This window comes from Pteropus vampyrus, unplaced genomic scaffold (assembly GCF_000151845.1).
Source record: "Pteropus vampyrus isolate Shadow unplaced genomic scaffold, Pvam_2.0 Scaffold80, whole genome shotgun sequence".
Classification (NCBI taxonomy): Eukaryota; Metazoa; Chordata; class Mammalia; order Chiroptera; family Pteropodidae; genus Pteropus; species Pteropus vampyrus.
In genome coordinates, this window is record NW_011888861.1 from 3,220,800 (window position 1) to 3,239,256 (window position 18,457).

At 37.4% G+C, this 18,457-nt stretch overlaps 1 protein-coding gene across 1 annotated transcript in view; it reads right to left on the reverse strand.

Annotated features, from left to right (window-relative positions):
- Positions 1–4,816: 4,816 nt before the first annotated feature.
- Positions 4,817–18,457, reverse strand: part of STMND1 (stathmin domain containing 1) — a 35,694-nt gene continuing 22,053 nt past the window's right edge. Inside the window, exon 5 of the mRNA XM_011362898.1 lies at positions 4,817–4,918. Coding sequence (XP_011361200.1) covers positions 4,817–4,918 — 102 coding nt within the window. The remainder of the gene's footprint in view (positions 4,919–18,457) is intronic.

The following is an 18,457-nucleotide window of genomic DNA, read 5'->3' on the forward strand; positions in this document are numbered from 1 at the left end:
ACATTAACTGTGGCAAAGCCTACAGCTTATGAATTCGTCCAGAGCACCACCTAGTGAAGGGATAAGTATTGAGGGAGGGATAGTATAAAATATACATGAGTTTAAATATCTTGTTAAGAGAAATGAAGTGAAAACCCTTCTTGCCTCTATTTTTTAAATGATTCTCCTAAGCTGTACACATATATTTTGCCTCAGTAAATATAGCTTAGTGAACATAACCAACCATTTCTCAAGCAAGTCAGAATCTGATAGTGCAGATTAAGGCAGCGGTCCCCACCCAACCTTTTCGGTACCAGGGACCGGTGCTCCTGTGAGAATCCAATGCCTGATGATCTGAGATGGAGCTGAGGCGGTGATGCTAGCACTGGGGAGTGGCTGCAAATACAGATGAAGCTTCACTCACTCTCCCACTGTTCACCTCCTACTGTGTGGACTGGTTCCTAATAAGCCACGACAGATATCCTTCCACAGCACGGGGTTTATGGACCCCTGCTTTAAGGTCTTTGTTTTGAAAAATCAATTTCTTACAGGGAGAATTGATACTTTAAGTTAGTAGTGACAGAAAAATTTAGAGATCATCACCAACTCTCTCAGCCTTTGATACATGTGTTTTTAACAAATCTGTTTTTATACAATTTACATCTTAATGACAGAAACTGCAGGCAGAAAATTTCCATTAAATGGATGTCACAGGTTGATCAAGTTATAGTTAATAAAGTGCCATATATGTCTATATATGTGTGTGTGTGCATACATATGTATATACGTATATATATACATTGATATGTGCATATACATACACCATTCCTTTTTAAAACACTCATAGAGTGCTTTGCTACCCAAATCACACAGCTGTGAGCTCCCCGAGGACAGGAGCCACTGCATATGGGCCTTTGTCCCCTCAGTGCCTAACAGGGCTCCTATGACTGTGGATTTAAAGCAACGGCTCCCAGCCTTGGCTGTATTTTGGAACCCTCAAGGGGGCTTTTGAAAACATCGATGCCACATGCCAGCCCCAGAAATTCTGATTTAATTGGTGTGCAGAATGTACTGAATACTGGGAATTTTAAAAGTTGTCCAGAAGATTCTAATGCGCAGTCAATGTTGGGAAACATTGATTTCTGATTTCAGAAATAAGTGCTCCAAGAGCAGAAATGGCAGTATCATTTCTCGTAGGTGGTAAAGGGCAGCAAGAAGGAAGTGGGTGACATAGAGGCCCCTGGGATTTGCCTGGAACCACATGGCAATGTGAATATCCTCACTTAGTTTCCCAGTGTGACAGTAGAGCATCAGGGGAATTTTTCTGGCCTGTAATAACAGGTAGTCGAGATGAGTGAAAGGAAGAGTTTGAGGGCATCAGGAAGTTTCAGAAATAAACCTCACTTCATTCACTGCTTTATGAACTATTACATAAACAAACAATTCACAAAAAGGGAAATAAACTAATAAAGAACATGTAGCAAATGTTTAATTTCAGTAGTAGTCATATAAGTACAAAGAACATTTCCTCTCTTTTAATTATAATAAAAATTATTTTAATGATATTCAGTGTTAACAGGGAGAAAGTGAGACTAAATATTTATTCAATCGACTAAATATTTTTTTGCAAATCAATTGAGCAGCATGAATCAAGAACTATAAAAACATTCTTACCCTTTGACCCCATAATTCCTTTTCTGAGAATCTGTTATATGAAATAGTTCACAATACAAGAAAATCAACATGGATTAAGATGTTCATGAAACAGCTAAAGTATTAAACAGAAGGTTAAAAAGAATATGTGTTATATATCCACTGAGTGAATATTTCTCAGCTATTATACAAATGAGTAAATGAAAATGTTCTAATATTAGATAAACCATACTATAATGTTGTTTGTAAACTACGATTTTAATTGAACCATTTAAAAAGTCATCTGGGACATCTTCAATTCCAAAAAATTCCTCCCCTAACAGACTGTTATTCTGACACACCAGACATTTGCTTTCTATACTGATTGGCTCACAATGGCTCACTAGTGTTTTCAGCTTTTTAAGCTATTTGTCCTTTGGAATAGCTGTTAGTCATTTTCAACAGAGATTACTATGAGTACAGACACCTTTTGATTTTTTTAACCATCTATCTTGCACCTTCTTATAAGAGCCAGAGATCAATGAAAGGAGAGACAATTAAATCCAATGAAAGTTTTCTCTTTGTATTGCGCAGAGGAGAAATAAGAAACTCATTCCATTCATCTTGTAGTTGATGTAATTCTAGGGTTCTTCCCACCTCAAATTGAAATTTTTGGGTATTTTAAAATTAGAGAGCCTTGCTGACCACCCTAAAAAGCAGTTTGGGTGTCTGGCTCATTACAGGCAGACCAGAATCTCCAGCTTGAGTAATGGTAAAAAATAACCAAATAGGAAAGTGGGTGCACAGAAGGCGAATTGCTCCAAAATGAATAAGAATTATCTCGCAAATCCTTCTGTGAGAATTCCAGAACTTATATGGATATTGGAGCGTTGCAGTTGACTTGAAACGGTTTTGTATGAGAAAGCAAAGCTGTTGCTCAACACAGAGGCCACAGTTCATTTTTCTGCTAATGAACACAGCCAGCACTGTTAGATTATACAGAAAATGTGCCAGAGCCAATCCATAACCAATTAATTAACACTCATTGACCTAAATGAAGATTAAGTTGTGATAGAGTACTTGTAATCTATTATTGACTTACTATGAAAAGTTATTAACCTATTATTTAAAAAATTATTTAGTCCAAGTTATTTTCTACATTATGGTCTGGAGGATATAATTAAAGTCAGGCTGAATCTAATAGGAATCCTTTATCTTTTCTTCTCTTTTAAAGAGAAAAAAGGTGTTTTGGTGTCTCTCCTAACTGAAAATTTCAAAGTTTATTGTTTCTGGTAAAATTTGACCCAGTGGCTCAAATGGTGCCGCTAAATTTTAGTTTTTCTCCATCTTTTGACTTTTATCTCCACTTTGTTGAATCAGAATTCCTTGCTATCAGACAGGATGGAAATCATTCTAACCGGATAAACAGCAACACTCAGAGCAAGATGATAAAAGGTGGCAATTTAGCCCTTAAGACAATTTATTTATTTATTTATTTATTTATATTAATTAATAATGGTAATAAAAAATGCATAACATAAAAGTTACCATCTTAACCATTTTAAGTGTACAATAGCGTTAAGTATATTCACACTGTTGTGCAACAGAGTTCTAGAGCTTTTTTGTCTTGCAAAGCTGAAGCTCTGTATCCACTGATCAACATCTCCCCAGCCCCTGGCAACCACCATTCTACTTTCAGTTTCTATGAGTTCGACTACTTTAGATACCTCATATAAGTGGGATCATACAGCATTTGTTTTTTTAGTGACCGACTTGTCTCACTTAGCAAGGTTCATACATATCGCAGCATGTGTCGGAATCTCCTTTTTTTTTTTTTTTTTAAGACTGATAAGTCTCTGTATTTTTTATTATTATCCTTAGCCTACAAACATACTCAGTGGTTCCACCTCATAATAAAAAAATAATCATAATTTCCTCTCATTTCTCAGATAAACCCTCATACTTCTGATTTTCTTCTTTTACTCATTATCGTAATAAAGCCCTACTTACCCCATACCCCATTCTTTACTCTTTAGGATCTGGTTTATCCCTCACCCCTTGTCTTGAGCAATATTAGAATCTTCTCGAATTATTATTATTATTTTTTAAATAAAGTCTTTAGAAGGATGCACTCATGGGAAATCTAATTTTTGGTTTACGTTTTCTTCCAGACTGGGTTCTTTGCCCATCTTTTGTATGCGCTCTTCTTTTCATTTTTTAGTTTAGTTTAGTTTTTAGTCATAGAACACCTGTCGAGCAGGAGGAAATTATGCATGCTTTAAATAGACAGTGCTGCTCAAATGTCTAATTGCTCTTATGTGGTGTAATGGATTCTATTTGACATGTTCTCCACCTTATTTTGAGACCAGTTTATTGTGCCTTTCCAGTTTTAAGGCTAAATGTTGCTTTTAGTTCAATTTTCTGTAGTCAGCTAGTATGAAGAGGGTGAAGGTAGAGGCAAGCTGGGGCTGAAGTCTGAGCCCAGGGGTCATGAGTTTTAAAAGAGTTTTGAGATTCTATAATCCACCTAGCAAGGAATATATTCTACTCCCATGAGATTTAGTTCATCACTCCAACTTAACACAATGTCTTAGAAGGTGAGAAGCTTTGTAGTCCTAACATCTTCCAAGGACCCCAAGGGACAAAAAGACTTCTAATCTGGAAGGCTCTCCTACAATTTTTCCCAAGGATGCCAATCCATGCCTTTGGGCCATTTCCTTGCAAACTGAATAGTGTTAATGAGAAAGCTCAAGATGTTGTTGCCTCATTCACAGCTTTCCTCAGCAATGCTTCTGGTGGAGAAGAAGCAGTCAGGATCCACACCAGATTGTACCATTCCAGAATCATTTGTTCCTTCCCTTATTGCCTCTTTTTCAAAGCATATGACATAAAGTTGTTCCTTTTTTCTTGTTTAATTATGCCTGATACATTTTTATTGCTTCCTTTCAGCTTTTGTGTTTGTTTTTAATATCTTGTTTGTTGCTTTAGTTATTGGGGAGAGATTCTAATAGCTGGCTTCGTTCAGCTACCTGTGCCTGTAAGTCCAACAGTATCATCCTCATTTCTAAATACGATGATCTTTCCTCAGTACTCATCCCCCTCCACCTCTTAAGCATTTTAATACACTCAGGTTATATAACGTGCTCTTTCTTGACCCTAGGATCTTTCTTTTTTGATGACTTCTTACTAAAATGAAGGTGATGGACTACTTTGCAGTGATTAGGGCTAGTTCATTAGGATCACGTAGGGAGCATTTCAGAAATACTTCACTCCTAGGAATTCTAATTTCTTTTGCTCGAAGTTGAGCCTGAGTCAAAACAAAACAAAATGAAAACAAAAACAAAAACTGCTTGTTCTCCAGGGGATTTATGAATTGAGAGCCATAGGTCTATGGGTATTGACAGCCCCTCCCAACTCTGATGCTGTAAGGCTGTCTTCCACTATAAAGAAGGCAGGTGGTACTTAGCAGAAATCCTCAAAAATTGCAAGTAGTTGAACAACCTTAGCAAGATGGAAGATTCCATAAACAAAAAGCACAAAATTCAAAGAAGACTTAAGAACAGCGGAGAAAGAAGAGCCCAATACAGGATGCTGATTCTGTTTGCTAACTTGAGTATTGGACTCAGAAGTTATATTTTTAAAAAAACTACCCAGATAGATTTGAGAACTGGTGCTCCAGATATCCTTTGCTCATTTCCTGCTAAGGTTTCAGAAAGGTCTCTCTAATGCATCCTGTCCAGCCCAAACTCATGCCCTTGGCTCTTTTTTTTTTTTTTTAAATTAAGGAATGTTTTTTATTCTAAAGTGCAGGGATTCTACATAGCATAGAGGTTGAGTGAATAATTTAAAGGAACGGTAATCGAGGGAGATTGCTGGTCAATTTCAGCAGAGCCAAGCGTTGAGCTATTTGGAACAATCTATAGAGCTTCCATCTGCCTTTATGCCGCTTCATTCTCCACGCTGTTACTAGAACAGAGGTTCTCAAACTTCAATTTACCATTGAAGAGTCAGCTGGATGCCTTGACATAACACAGATTCTCGAGTCCCATGACCAGAATTTCTGATTCTGAAGTCAGGTTGGGGCCAGAATGTGGATTTCTATCAGGTTTCCAGATGCTGCTGCCACTGCTAGTCTGGGGCCAGACTCTGAGAGGTGCTCTGCTAGAGTGATCATCCTAAAACAGATTGGTGCATTAACCCATTGGCTAAAACCCTATTACTTTTATAGGATAAAGCCCAACCATTGAGTAGGGTACACAGGCATGTAGGTCAGTTTTTCCAGGGACATCTTCTTCCACTTTGTGTCTCTGGTTTAGGCACATCAAACGTTTCCCTGTTCTGCCATCATACCATATTCTTTCACACATTCAGTCTCTGTATATACACTCTCACTCAGAGTCTTTTTTGTCTATTTCTACATTGGGGTAGACTCCCACTCATTAGTCAAGATTCTGCTTTAAAAATGTCACTTTTTTCATGAAATCTTCACAGAACCCTTTAGAGTTTCTTTCTCCTTTCCTCTGTGCTCTAATTTAGAATGCATCACATTGCATTTTGATATTCTGTTTGCATATTTCTTTAATTCATCATAAACCGCTATAAATAATGCTAATTTTTATTCTCTTTATTCCTGTAGTCTTTGCATCCTTAAGACCTAGAGAACACTGTCCAGCACAAAATACATGCTAAATTAATACTTGTTACATGAAAGACTAAACAGCCAAGGGCAAACTATATAAGCAAAGAGTTGGTTGACTTTTGCCTTAAAAGTACTTTCACACTTTAAGTACTTTCAAAGTGTGAAAGTACTTAAAGTGAAAAGACAGAATCGCTCTTTAGATGGGAACTGAGTATATCAGATAGTTGGATTTAGAAACTGTTTTCAAGGCTTCACATTAGAAAATATGCAGATTTCTAAAATGAATTTCCTTAGACCACTGTGTTCTCTTCCTGAGAATTAATGCCACTTTGATCATTCCTTACTCTGCCCTCTCCAAAAAGCCTAAGCATTTTAAATCTAGTTGGTACAAAAGGGACTTTGGGTGTGCTCTCACTCTTTTGAGTAAATAAACTGTAATTATTTCACCTCACAAAAAGCCAGAGAAATGACTTAATAATACTCTCCACATTTGAAATATAGAACATGCTATAATTTGGAAGATGGAGACCTAAAATCTTTTTCAAAATTAAGATTAATGCAAGTATCTTAAAGATTACAGACACTTAAGTGGCCACAGGAGAAATTTAGTGTGGTTCAAAAAAATGAATTATAGTCCTCCATTCTTAAGTTTCTAAAATATTGCCTAGACTGGGAAACCTAAATTTATAGATGATTCTAAGGGTAAAGATGTTTTCCTGTCACTTCTGGTATTTTATAAAAGATGTCATTGAGTTCAGCCTTGTAGAATGCAAGCCATTAGGAGTTGCACATTCAGATAAAAGCTGGATCAAGGAAAGGGGATTGTTGGCAGAACATATGTGGGTAAATGATTTACAAAAGCATCTGAGTTTAAATCTTTCCTTTTAATAAAACCTGGACTACTCATTTTGCCGTGTGAGGTTATAGCTAGAAGGGGCAATCTATGAATCAGGAAGAGGGCTCTCACCAGACACTAAATCTGCTTTGACCTTAGACTTCCCGGCCTTCAGAAGTAATTCTGGTCAAGATGGAACAGTAGGTAAACGCTGTGCTTGCCTCATCTCATGGCCACCTCAAAATTATAACTACAGAAGAACCATCATCAAGAATCCCCTGAAGTCTAGCTAAACAGAGGTCCTATAACTAAGGACATACAGAAGAAACTGTGCTAGTAGGAGGGGTGGAGATGCAGAACAAGGTGGTCTCACACCCACATGTGTCAATTAAAAATTGGGAGAGATATCTTGGCTGCAGAGATCCTCCCCTGAAGAGTGAGGGGTCCCAGCCCCATACCAGGCTCCAGGGCCAGGAAGATAAGTCCCCACAACTTCTTGCTATGAAAACCAGCAGAGATTTTGGCTGAGTGAGATGGAGGGCTGTTGGAATCTCAGGCATTTTTCATGAAGTGTCTGAACATGAGCTTACTCGCTCTGAACTCCAGCACTGAGACAGCAGCTTGAAAGGCACCAGGGACATATGGGAAGCTGAATTGTCTGGCTTCAGGGCAAGGGCTGAAGGGGCAGCTTTCTCCCAGACAGAAGTACTAACAGAAGCCATTGTTCTTCTGTTGAGCCTTCCCCAGAACCAGCTTGAACACACAGGTGGGAGCCATATCTGAGTCTTCATGAACCTGGTGAACACCATTCACTCTGCCCTGGTGATTCCCTGAAACCCTGCCCCACCCAACTTGTGGGCCAACCTAAGTCACTTCCAGTGGCTTTTCCATACAAACAGCCTGTCTTGGCCCATGCTGCAGACTTTCCTAAAATCTTTCAAAGGTTTACAAACCCCAAATAAGCAACATCTGGCCTCGGTATGCTCTATACCTCTTGTTAAGCACCCCCAAAGCTGGCACTAGTGGCAGCTGGCCTCAGTTTGCAGTTTAGCCTCTAACAGGCACCTCCAAGCCTAGTACAAGTGGCAAACATCTGCAGATCACTTTGTAGCTCATACCAAGTGGCACCCAGCAAGGAAAGGCAGCAGCTATCCTTGGCCTGCACCAGAGTACCTTCCAAGAGGACCCAGAACCAGCACACCTGGTGGCCAGCTTCAGACCATACCAGAGCACCACCTAACCATCTCCACAAATGACACACCCAAAGGACAGACTACGCAGGCACCAGAGCCCTGTTAAAGTGAAACCTGCTCCATAGGGTCAGCTTCTGCACAACAGCGCCTCCGTTGTAGTCACAGCCAGTCTTCACAACAAATCGGCCTGAGGGTCAATCCCTCCCACTGATGAGCAAACAGCAATCAAGGCTCAACTACAATAGGAGGCACATTCAACCCACACAAGAGACACACCTGGAGCACCTGGCTCAGGTGACCAGGGAGCTGCACTACTGGGCCCCACAGGACACCTACTACATAAGACCACTCTACTAAGTTAAGAGACATAGGAGCCCGACCCAATACATAGAAGCAAACACAGGGAAGCAGCCAAAATGGGGAGAGAAAGAAACATGTCCCAAGTAAAAGAACAGAACGAAGCCCCAGAAATGGAATTAAACTAAATGGAGATAAACAATCTATCAGATGCAGAATTCAGAACACTGGTTATAAGGATGTTCAATGATCCCAGTGAGAACTTCGAAAAAGAGATAGAAAACAGAAAAATGGAAATAGAAAACATAAAAAAAAAACTGAAATGAAGAATATATTAAAAGAAATAGCAGACTAGATGAAGCAGAAGATCGAATCAGCAATTTGGAAGATAAGGTAGCAGAAAACACACAGTCAGAACAGCAACAAGAAAAAAGAATCCAAATAAATGAAAATAGTTTAAAGGGCCTCTGGGATATCAAGTATACCAATATTCTCATAATAGGGGAATCAGAAAAAGAAGAGAGCAAGCAAAGGATTGAAAACCTATTTGAAGAAATAATAATGAAAAACTTCCCAAAGTTTTTCAAAGGAAATAGACATATGAGCCCAGGAAATGCACAGAGTCCCAAACGAGATGAACTCAAAGAGGCCCGCATCAAGACACATCATAATTAAAATACCAAAGATTAAAAGCAACAAAAGAAAAGCAGTTAGTTACCTACAAGGAAGCTCCCACAGGACCGTGAGCTGATTTCTCAACAGAAACTTTACTGAAAGGATTGACACAAAATATTCAAAGTAATGAAAAGCAAAAATTTATACCAAGATTACTCTATTCAGCAAAGCTATCATTTAGAATCAAAAGACAGATAAAGAGCTTCCCAGACAAAAAAAAAGCAAAAGGAGTTCATTACCACCAAGCCAGTATTATAAGAAATATTAAACAGAATTCTTGAAGAAGAAGAGGACGAGAAGAAGAAGGAGAAATAGAAGGGGAAGGAGAAGGAGGAGGAAGAAAAGAAGAAGACCAAAAATATGAATAATGAAATGGCAATAACTACATATCTATCAACAATTACTTTGTATGTAAATGGGTTAAATGCTCCAATCAAAAGACAGAAGGGTGGCTGAATGGATAAGAAAACCAGAGTCTTACATATGCTGCCTTCAAGAGGCTCACTTAGATAGAAAGACGCACACAGACTAAAAGTAATGGGATGGTAAAAGATATTTCACGAAAATGGAAATGGGGAAAAAAAGCTGGGGTAGCAATACTTATAGTAGACAAAATAGATTTTAAAACAAAGGCTATAACAAGAGACAAAGAAGAACACGGTAATCCCACTTCTGGATATTTATCCGAAGAAACCCAAAAGACTAATTTGAAGGGACATGTAAATCCATATGTTCTTTGCAGCATTAATTACAGTAGCCAAGGTATGGAGGCAACCCCAGTGCCCATCAATGGACAAATAGATAAAGAAGAAGTGATACATGTATACCATGGGATATCACTCAGCCATAAAAAGAATGAAATTTTGCCATCTGCAACAATATGGATGGACCTAGTACTAGAGGGTATTGTGCTAAGTGAAATAAGTCAGGCAGAGAAAGACAAATACCACATGATTTCACTTATATGTGGAATCTAAAAACAAAATAAAAGAACAAACAAAACAGAAACAAATTCATAGATACAGAAAACATTTTGATGGTTGCCATATGGGAGAGGGGTTGGAGGATGGGTGAAAAAGGAGAAAGGATTAAGAAGTACAAACTGGTAATGGTCATGGAGATGTAGAGTATAACATAGAGAATATAGTCAATAATTTTGTAATAACTATGTTTGGTGTCAGACGGGTATTAGATTTATCGAGGTTATCACTTAATAAGTCATATAAGTATCTAATCACTATATTGTACACCTGAAACTAATATAATATTGTATGTCAACTGTAAATAGAAAATGAAAAATTATTAGAAGCCTGAAAAAAAAATAAAACCCTGACTAAGGACATGTATATCTGCCTGTGCTTATGCTTCAGAAGGGCAAAGTACTGTACTTCACAAGTGTTTGGTGGCATTTGTGTGCCTAGAAATATTCTGGGATTCAACCACTAATTCAATGTAGAGCAATCATTCATTTATTCTCTCATCTAACAAGTTTGTACTGAGGACCAGTCATATGCCCTTAGGAATGCAGCATTGAACAAAACAGATACAATTCTCTGCCCTCATGAATCTTGAATACTACTTGAAGACAGGCAACAAAACAAATGCATGTGTGTATGTAAATCACTGTGGAGAAAAATAAAGCTAGAATCAGGCTAGAGAATTATGGGAATGGTGAGACTATGCTTTTAAATCAGGTGGTCAGGGAAGAGCTAGAGGAAACAGAATAGTGACTGGGCAGCTGTCTAAAGAAGTGGCCTCCTAGGTAGAGGGAACACAAAGCAGGAAGGCTCTGAGGTGGGAACACACTGAAATGCCTGAGGAATAATAAGGAGCTAGTGTGGCTGGAGCAGAGCCAGTGAAAGGAGTGTATTAGGAGCTGAGGTCCAAGAGAACGCAGGGTGGGGGTTGGGGCTCATCATATATGGCCTGGTAGGCCATTGCCATTATTTGGCTTTAGCTTGGTGTGAGATGAGAAATCTTTGTCATGTTGATTATAAAAGTGTCAGGATCTCTTTTTATGTTTTAAGAGGGTCATCCTGGCTGCTATCTTCCAAACCGCCTGGAGCAGTGAGACAGGGCAGAAGCAGGGAGATGAACTGAAAATGATGTGATAATAAGTCAGATGAGGAACTGCTGTGGTTTGGACAAGAATTTTAGAGCATAGTTAGTTGGTGAGAAGTGGTCAGACTCTGTATGTATTTTGAAAGAAGAGCTGACAGCATCTGCTAAAGGACTGGACAGAAAATGTGAAAGAGAGAAATCAAGGATGACATCACGGTTTGGAACCTGGAGCCATAGAGAGGTAGAGTTGCCATTCACTGAGAGAAGCTTTGAGAGAAGCAGAGAGCATTATTGGCAGAGGTTATGTTGAGATGCTCATGAGACTTCCAAGTGGAGCCTGGACTTAGGGAAGATGTCTGCGTTGAAGATATAAACTGGACCTTTATCCGCATATAGATGGTATCTGAACCTATCAGACTGGATGAAATCGACAAAGGTGAGTATGTAGACAGAAAAGAGAAGAAATCAGAAGAAAAATGTGCTGAGGTCTCCAATGGGAAGAGATACAGGATGTGAGGAAGTCAAGGAACCGAGAAGTAAAGATGTGGGGAGGATATTGAAATTATCAGGAATTAAGACAAGAGGAGTGTTCGAGAGTGCAATAGTGATCCAGGAGCTAAAATATTCAAGGGATAGACCATCCAAAATTGTGATTATTATGCAATCAAGTCGAATGACTCAAATGCTGTAAAAACCCCAAGATTTTTATTCTGCAATGGAACCCTTAACTTCTACTAACTATCCTTTAGTGCCACCTGCTGGACACAGACAAAAACACGTAACTACAGAAGGTTGAAACTCCTAAGGAAAGTCCTTGAGATTCTCAGGAATATCATGGAGGATGGAAAAAAACCAGAAAAGTTCGTAGTGCACCACGATTAATTAGATAATCACTTTGGAATTTCACCAGAGGTTCAATTTTACAAAACTTGGTTTCTGAAATATCTCGGAAAGAGATAGAGGAAAAAGAAGGATGTATAAGAAAAAGGAAGCCAAGTTTGGGGAAGACTAAAAATAGGCACACTATAGGAAACGAGAGAAGGAAGTAGGAATGAGACAGAAGAATTGTCTAATTATTTTAAAATTTATATTTTTGGGAATATAAAATCTATTTTGTTATTTCTTCATGTGTACATGTGTTTCCCCCACCCCATTAACTTAAAGTTTTCTGCATCTTAAACATTTCTTGTGACATGCCCATCCTACCTGTATCTAGTACAAGGTCAGGCAAAGAGTAGGTGCTTAATATTTGCCAAAGACTGTAGTACAACGAAGCCATCAAGAGTAAAGATAGTTGAACAACAACGTGAATACATTTAACATTACAGAACTGTACAATTGGAAATGTTAAGATGTTAAATTTTATGTTGTTTTTTAAACTATAATTAAAAAGAAAAAATAATTTTAAAAGGACAACATGAAGGATACTGGTGGTGATGGAAATATCTTATATCTTCACTATACCTGTATAAATATCCTGGTTGTAACATTAAACTATAATTTTACAAGATGTTATCACTGGGTATAGGGTCCATGGGATCGCTCTGTACTATTTCATACAACTATAAAAGGAAAAGTTTAACTAAAAAAGAATAAAGAGATTATAAAATATGATTTAGTGATAAGGATGGGGTGGGGTGGAGTGGGGCGTCAGTCTGACTTCTACATGTGAAATTCCCTGGAATGAAGATTGGTTTGACTCCCTCTTCTTGTGACTGCTGCCTTCTAGGATATTTAAACTATCTTACCTGGATGCTCCAATCAGACATACAACAACAGCAGCAACAACAGTAGCAACTACAACTCTTACCTAAGGAAGGTCATGAAAGACAGAGTGACAAGTTGTAACAAATAGAAGATGTGCCCAAGAAAATGAAGCTGCTGGAAGAGACAGACAACAATTTAGTGTGGAAAAAAAAATCAAAATAAAAGGGATCATCGGTAACATTTATGAAGCATTTATGAAGCTAAAAGAGAAGCATTTATGAAGCTAAAAGACAGAATTTACCAGTTAAGCAATTCCAAAGATAAACAGAAGATGAGAAGTTTACCATGAAGACCCAAATTACTGGGTTTGGACAAGCAAGTCCAAGAACTTTTCAATGACCAGAGGAGAAAAAATATATATTAAAAGAGAAGATAAGAGATTTGGAGAATAAGCCTAAACACTTAATTCTGTATTAGAGTTCTAGAAAGGGAGGCAATACTTTAAAAAATAATAAAAGAAAATTTCTGTAAGTCAAATCAACATTGATGTCTTACAGATTGAAAGGGCATACTTATTTCTAGACTGCATGAATGAGAAAAGACAGGTCTCGGAAATCTCAATAAAATTCCTGAATTCAAAAAAGGAAGAGAAAAATCACAAAATTTCAGGCACGAAGAAAACCACTTCCCAAAGTAAAATAATTAATTGTCATTGGACTTCTCATGTGTAACTGTATAAGCTAAAAGACAGTAGAATCAAACCTCCAGACTCATGAGAGAAATTAATTATAAACCACAATGTCCAAGAAACTCGAAAATAAGTGTGAATTCAGAGATTATATCACCTAAGTGGGCCTAAATGAGACGTTTTTCTCAGGGAAATGCTCTAACAAGACCTCAAACCCAAACAGACGTTATCTATTCACCTAAATGAATAAGGGTAGACTGTCAGGGAATCTGTATGTAAGTGCGAATGTGGACTCTGGAAACAAAAGAACATACTTAACAATATTAAATCAAAAGTACTAAATTATCTCAGAAAAACTGGAATTAGAGGAAATAGTAGCTAAAATCATTCTAAAACTTTTTAAAGATTTGTATTTGTTTCAAGCATATAGTACATTGGTTAGACATCTACATAGTTTATAAAATGATCCCCCTAGTTGCTCTTTCTCTCTTCTGGCTCTCCATCTATCCATTATATTAATGCTAAAACTTTTAACTCAAGACCAGATGAAGAAGGAGCAAAAATATACTGAAAAAAATTCACTGATCATATGGGGGCAATGTGGGATATAAGGAAGAGACAGTTAATTAGCAGCCACTTCTAGGAGGGCTCAAGCGTGTGGTTGCTGGGAGGTCCTGGGACAGATTGTGAGGGTCCTGGTGGCCCCACCGAACAGCCACGTTTTCCCTCCTCTTCTCACTATCTTCACTTGCCTCTGGGAGTGCTGCCTATGCAGGTCCTGAAATGCCCCTCGATCATATGAAATAGCAGGCCGAGTGACATGAGATCACCAATGATTGGATCAGATTTAACCTACAATTTTTTAGATTATTGAGAGTGGAATGTAATATTTTAGCCAAGCCAGTGTCCAAGACCATCTGCCACGAACATCACTTTTTCCTTTGCTGTACTATATTGTTACATGGGAGATGTCAGTCTTTCTAGCAACTGATTTGCAGGCCAGCAATCTTTCACCTTGAACTGAGGGCTGAAGTCGAAATGAATTTCTCTACATTAGCTGCTGCAGCTGGTGAGTGCTTGTTTGTTTGTTTTTCTGTTGAGGATTTTCAGCATTCAAGATGCCAGATTTCAACAACTTTGGAAGGACAAAGGAATAAGCAATCTCTCCTTGGAGAAAATTAAACAAATGGTTCCAAGTCATCAAGCAGTCTCTCATTGTCACAATATTTCTGTGAAAATGGCAATTCCTTGCATTGTCAAATTCTTATAACGGTAGACACAAGGTCCAGAATGAAAATTTCCATTTTATAGAATTTATGAGATAAAATTAAAACTAATTTAATAACCTAGCATTTGTATGTTGACTATAGACCTATTTACAGCAACTTATAATATTGATAAATTGAAAATAACCCAACCTCCAACAACAGGGACTGGTTAAATAAGAGCATCTCTCAACTTTTTTAGAGTTGCAAATCCCCTTAAGTGGTTTTAAAGTATGTTCAGCAATTTTGAATGACATGTGAGAAAGAACTGATTTTAAATAAAAATATTTTTAAATATTTGATTAATAATTAAGGATTATGTTATAAAATTTCTTTAAATACAATAGATGCAATTAGCTCTGAGAGATTATTAGTTAATTAAAAATAGTCAAGCAGGTAGGGAGTCTTAACAAACAATGCATATATACTCTAAATACTTTATTTTAACTTAAAAGATTTATATAAGCTTTCATTTGAAAATACTTTGATGTAATACAAGGCATGATCGAAATTCTTACTTAAACCACATGCACAGTGCAGTATCTACAATTGCAATTTAAGTTTCCTTAAACTGGAAAATGAAATTTGTACATTTTATGTGTAGAATCTTCAAAGATTTTAAAAATAATCTTGTCTACTCTTTTACAGACCACTTTTTAAAAGCTATTCAAAATTAACTCTAATAATTAGTACAAATGGCATTAATAAGTTTTGGAATAAACATAACTGATTCTTGGTAAATATTCTGCTGGACCCTTTGAGACAGGGGTACCTGGGCATGCTGAAAAATGGCCTCTAATCTTGAGTGGGGAGCTTACTGTGGGCATGGCTTGGTATGTCTGCAGAGGAAAGGCAAAGCACAGGGCAAACTTTGAGGCTCAGAACCACCCGGAGGGCTTGTAAATACCCACAAATTCTCAGGCTTCACCCCACAAAAGGTCTAGGGTGAGGTCTGAGAATTTGTGTTTATTATAGATTCCCAGGTGATGCCAATGCTGCTAGGGGCCTGTGTGTATGTGTGTGTGTGTGTGTGTGTGTGTGTGTGAGAGAGAGAGAGAGAGAGAGAGAGAGAGAGAGAGAGAGAGAGAGAGAGCGCGAGACACTCTGTAAACCACTGTACAGACCAATCCCACAAATAAGTAAATAAGGTTTGGTTAAATGATAATCCTCTGTACAGTCTTTTTCCCATTTAACAAATGAGCATTACTGTTTCTTTTAAATAAAGCAGGAAAAACATAAATTGTTGTCATGTCATACATTTTGAAATGATATATTGTATTTGGTTTAGGGATTGACTTGCATAATGTAGAGAGGAAATTTATGTATTAATTACTAGGAATTAAATTACTGCTTTCATAGCTACTTTTTATGTTTAAAATAGCTAATCATTTTATTTTTCTGACTATAACTTCTTGTTTTTCTTTTTTTTTAAAATTTGTTGTTTCTAAATGACATGAGAAAAGGTTTCAGACCCTCAACTGCAAACACTTTTCTGTCAATACCACTTTGCAAATGTGGTTAGCCCTCATTTCTGATCAATGAGAAACCAACTCAGACATAAGACATAACTGTCATTCTATTTCCTTTTATTATGTGGGCTTTCGAAGGATGCTTGAGATCTCAGTGTAATGAATAGAAACTGTGATGAGAGGAATTCAACTTCCTGAACAAGAGAAGAGCCTGTAGGTGGATTTGCAAAACTGGTTCCATCTGACATTCAGTATTCATCTGAACTCTCAGTTCAGCACTGTCACCGAAGGCCAGGGACCAAGAATAAAGACAATGGAAAGTGGTATTCTGGGAAAGCGAGCATGGCAGCTTCTGCACTCCAAGGGGTTCAGACTGTTCTGATTTATTGGGGGAATGTTCAATCTAATTCACTTGTCAACGTTTTAAAAACAGAAATGGAAACATGTGGTCTGACTCTCCCAGAAATGACAGGGGGACTAAAAAACGTCCCATCGTTAAGAACAATACTGTGGAAACAGATTTATTTACATGGAAAGATACTATATTGTCAAGTGAAAAAAGCAAGTTATAAAACAGCTTGTACGGTATGAGTTCATTTTTGCAAGGAAAAAGTGTTGAAATACATAGAGTAAAATGTTCCTAGCAGTGATCTTGGTGGGAGGAAAAAATTGTTGGATTCCTGATGTTTTTTTGCTTATTATGTTTTTTAGTTTTCCCTGTTACATATTACTTATGTAATATTTAAAGAGTTTTAAAAAAAACAAATACAAGTGATACAGAGAGACCATAACCATCATCACCCACAGTTTATTTTTAAATAATGCCCTTTATTGACCTCCTGAGACATAGATTCCACTGTCCTACAAGAAGGGACAGTGGATACAGGTTATATGGGTGCTAAAGTGATCTATCTGCTGACACACCACAGCGTTACACATCTTTAGAATGCAGTACTTCTCATACAATTACTCCTTCAAATACTAGCTATTTACTGATAAAGGAATAACAAACACAGAAATAGTCACCATCGTAAATCACTGGTAGTCACTATAGCAATATCTATTACAGTCTGTTTTTGTCCCTGTGATTACAAAATCTCTTTTGTTAACATAAGAATCTTACAATGTGTATTATTTTTAATATATGTGAAATATTTTTAAATATACCTTTGAATATTGTAATAAATATGTTATTCATAAGGTAACCCCCCCCCAAAAAAAACTAGAGGATTTACTAGATATCAAATTATCTTCTATTTGACACAACAAGTCCATCTTTTACAAAGAATATACACAGGCATTTTCTAGTTGCCTCCAATTAAAATAATATAGAGACATTTACTTAACCTTGCCTTCCCAACTCACAACTTCCTGAAGGTTGTGGTTTGATTTTAGTTGAAATACCCCGGTAGTTGTTCAAAGCTTTATGTTTTAAGAATGAGAAAATCAATTATGTTACTTCAACACATAAAATTAACATGATCCCAGGGGCTATATTTTAGAAAACTCAGTCTTTTCCATTACGGTCAATATAAATCATCCTTTGAAACAAAGGAAGGAAGGAAGGAAAGATACAAGGAAGGAAGGAAGGAAGGAAAGAAGGAAGGAAGGAAGGAAGGAAGGAAGGAAGGAAGGAAGAAAGAAAGAAAGAAAAAGAAAGAAAGAAAGGAAGAAAGAAAAGAAAGAAAGGAAGAAGCTCATGGGAAAAAGTCACATTTACTTTTTTTCTTTAAATGTTGCATGGATGGGGTTGATAGCTTCTTGGAGGCAGAGCAGGTTCAAAGACAAGCTTCATCACCAGTTGATGCTAGAGCTCTGTGAAGAAGGGAAGTGCTTAGAGTCTCTGAACCTGTTTCTTTGATCTCACCCTTCAGATGGTTTTGTGAGTAGTAATATACTTAGAACTTTACAGCAGTTTCTGGTATCCAGGTTGTCCTACATTTTTGTGTCTCTTCCCATCCTATTAAAGTAAATGGTCTCACTAAGAAAATACACAGTTGTCATATAGTGGCAGTCT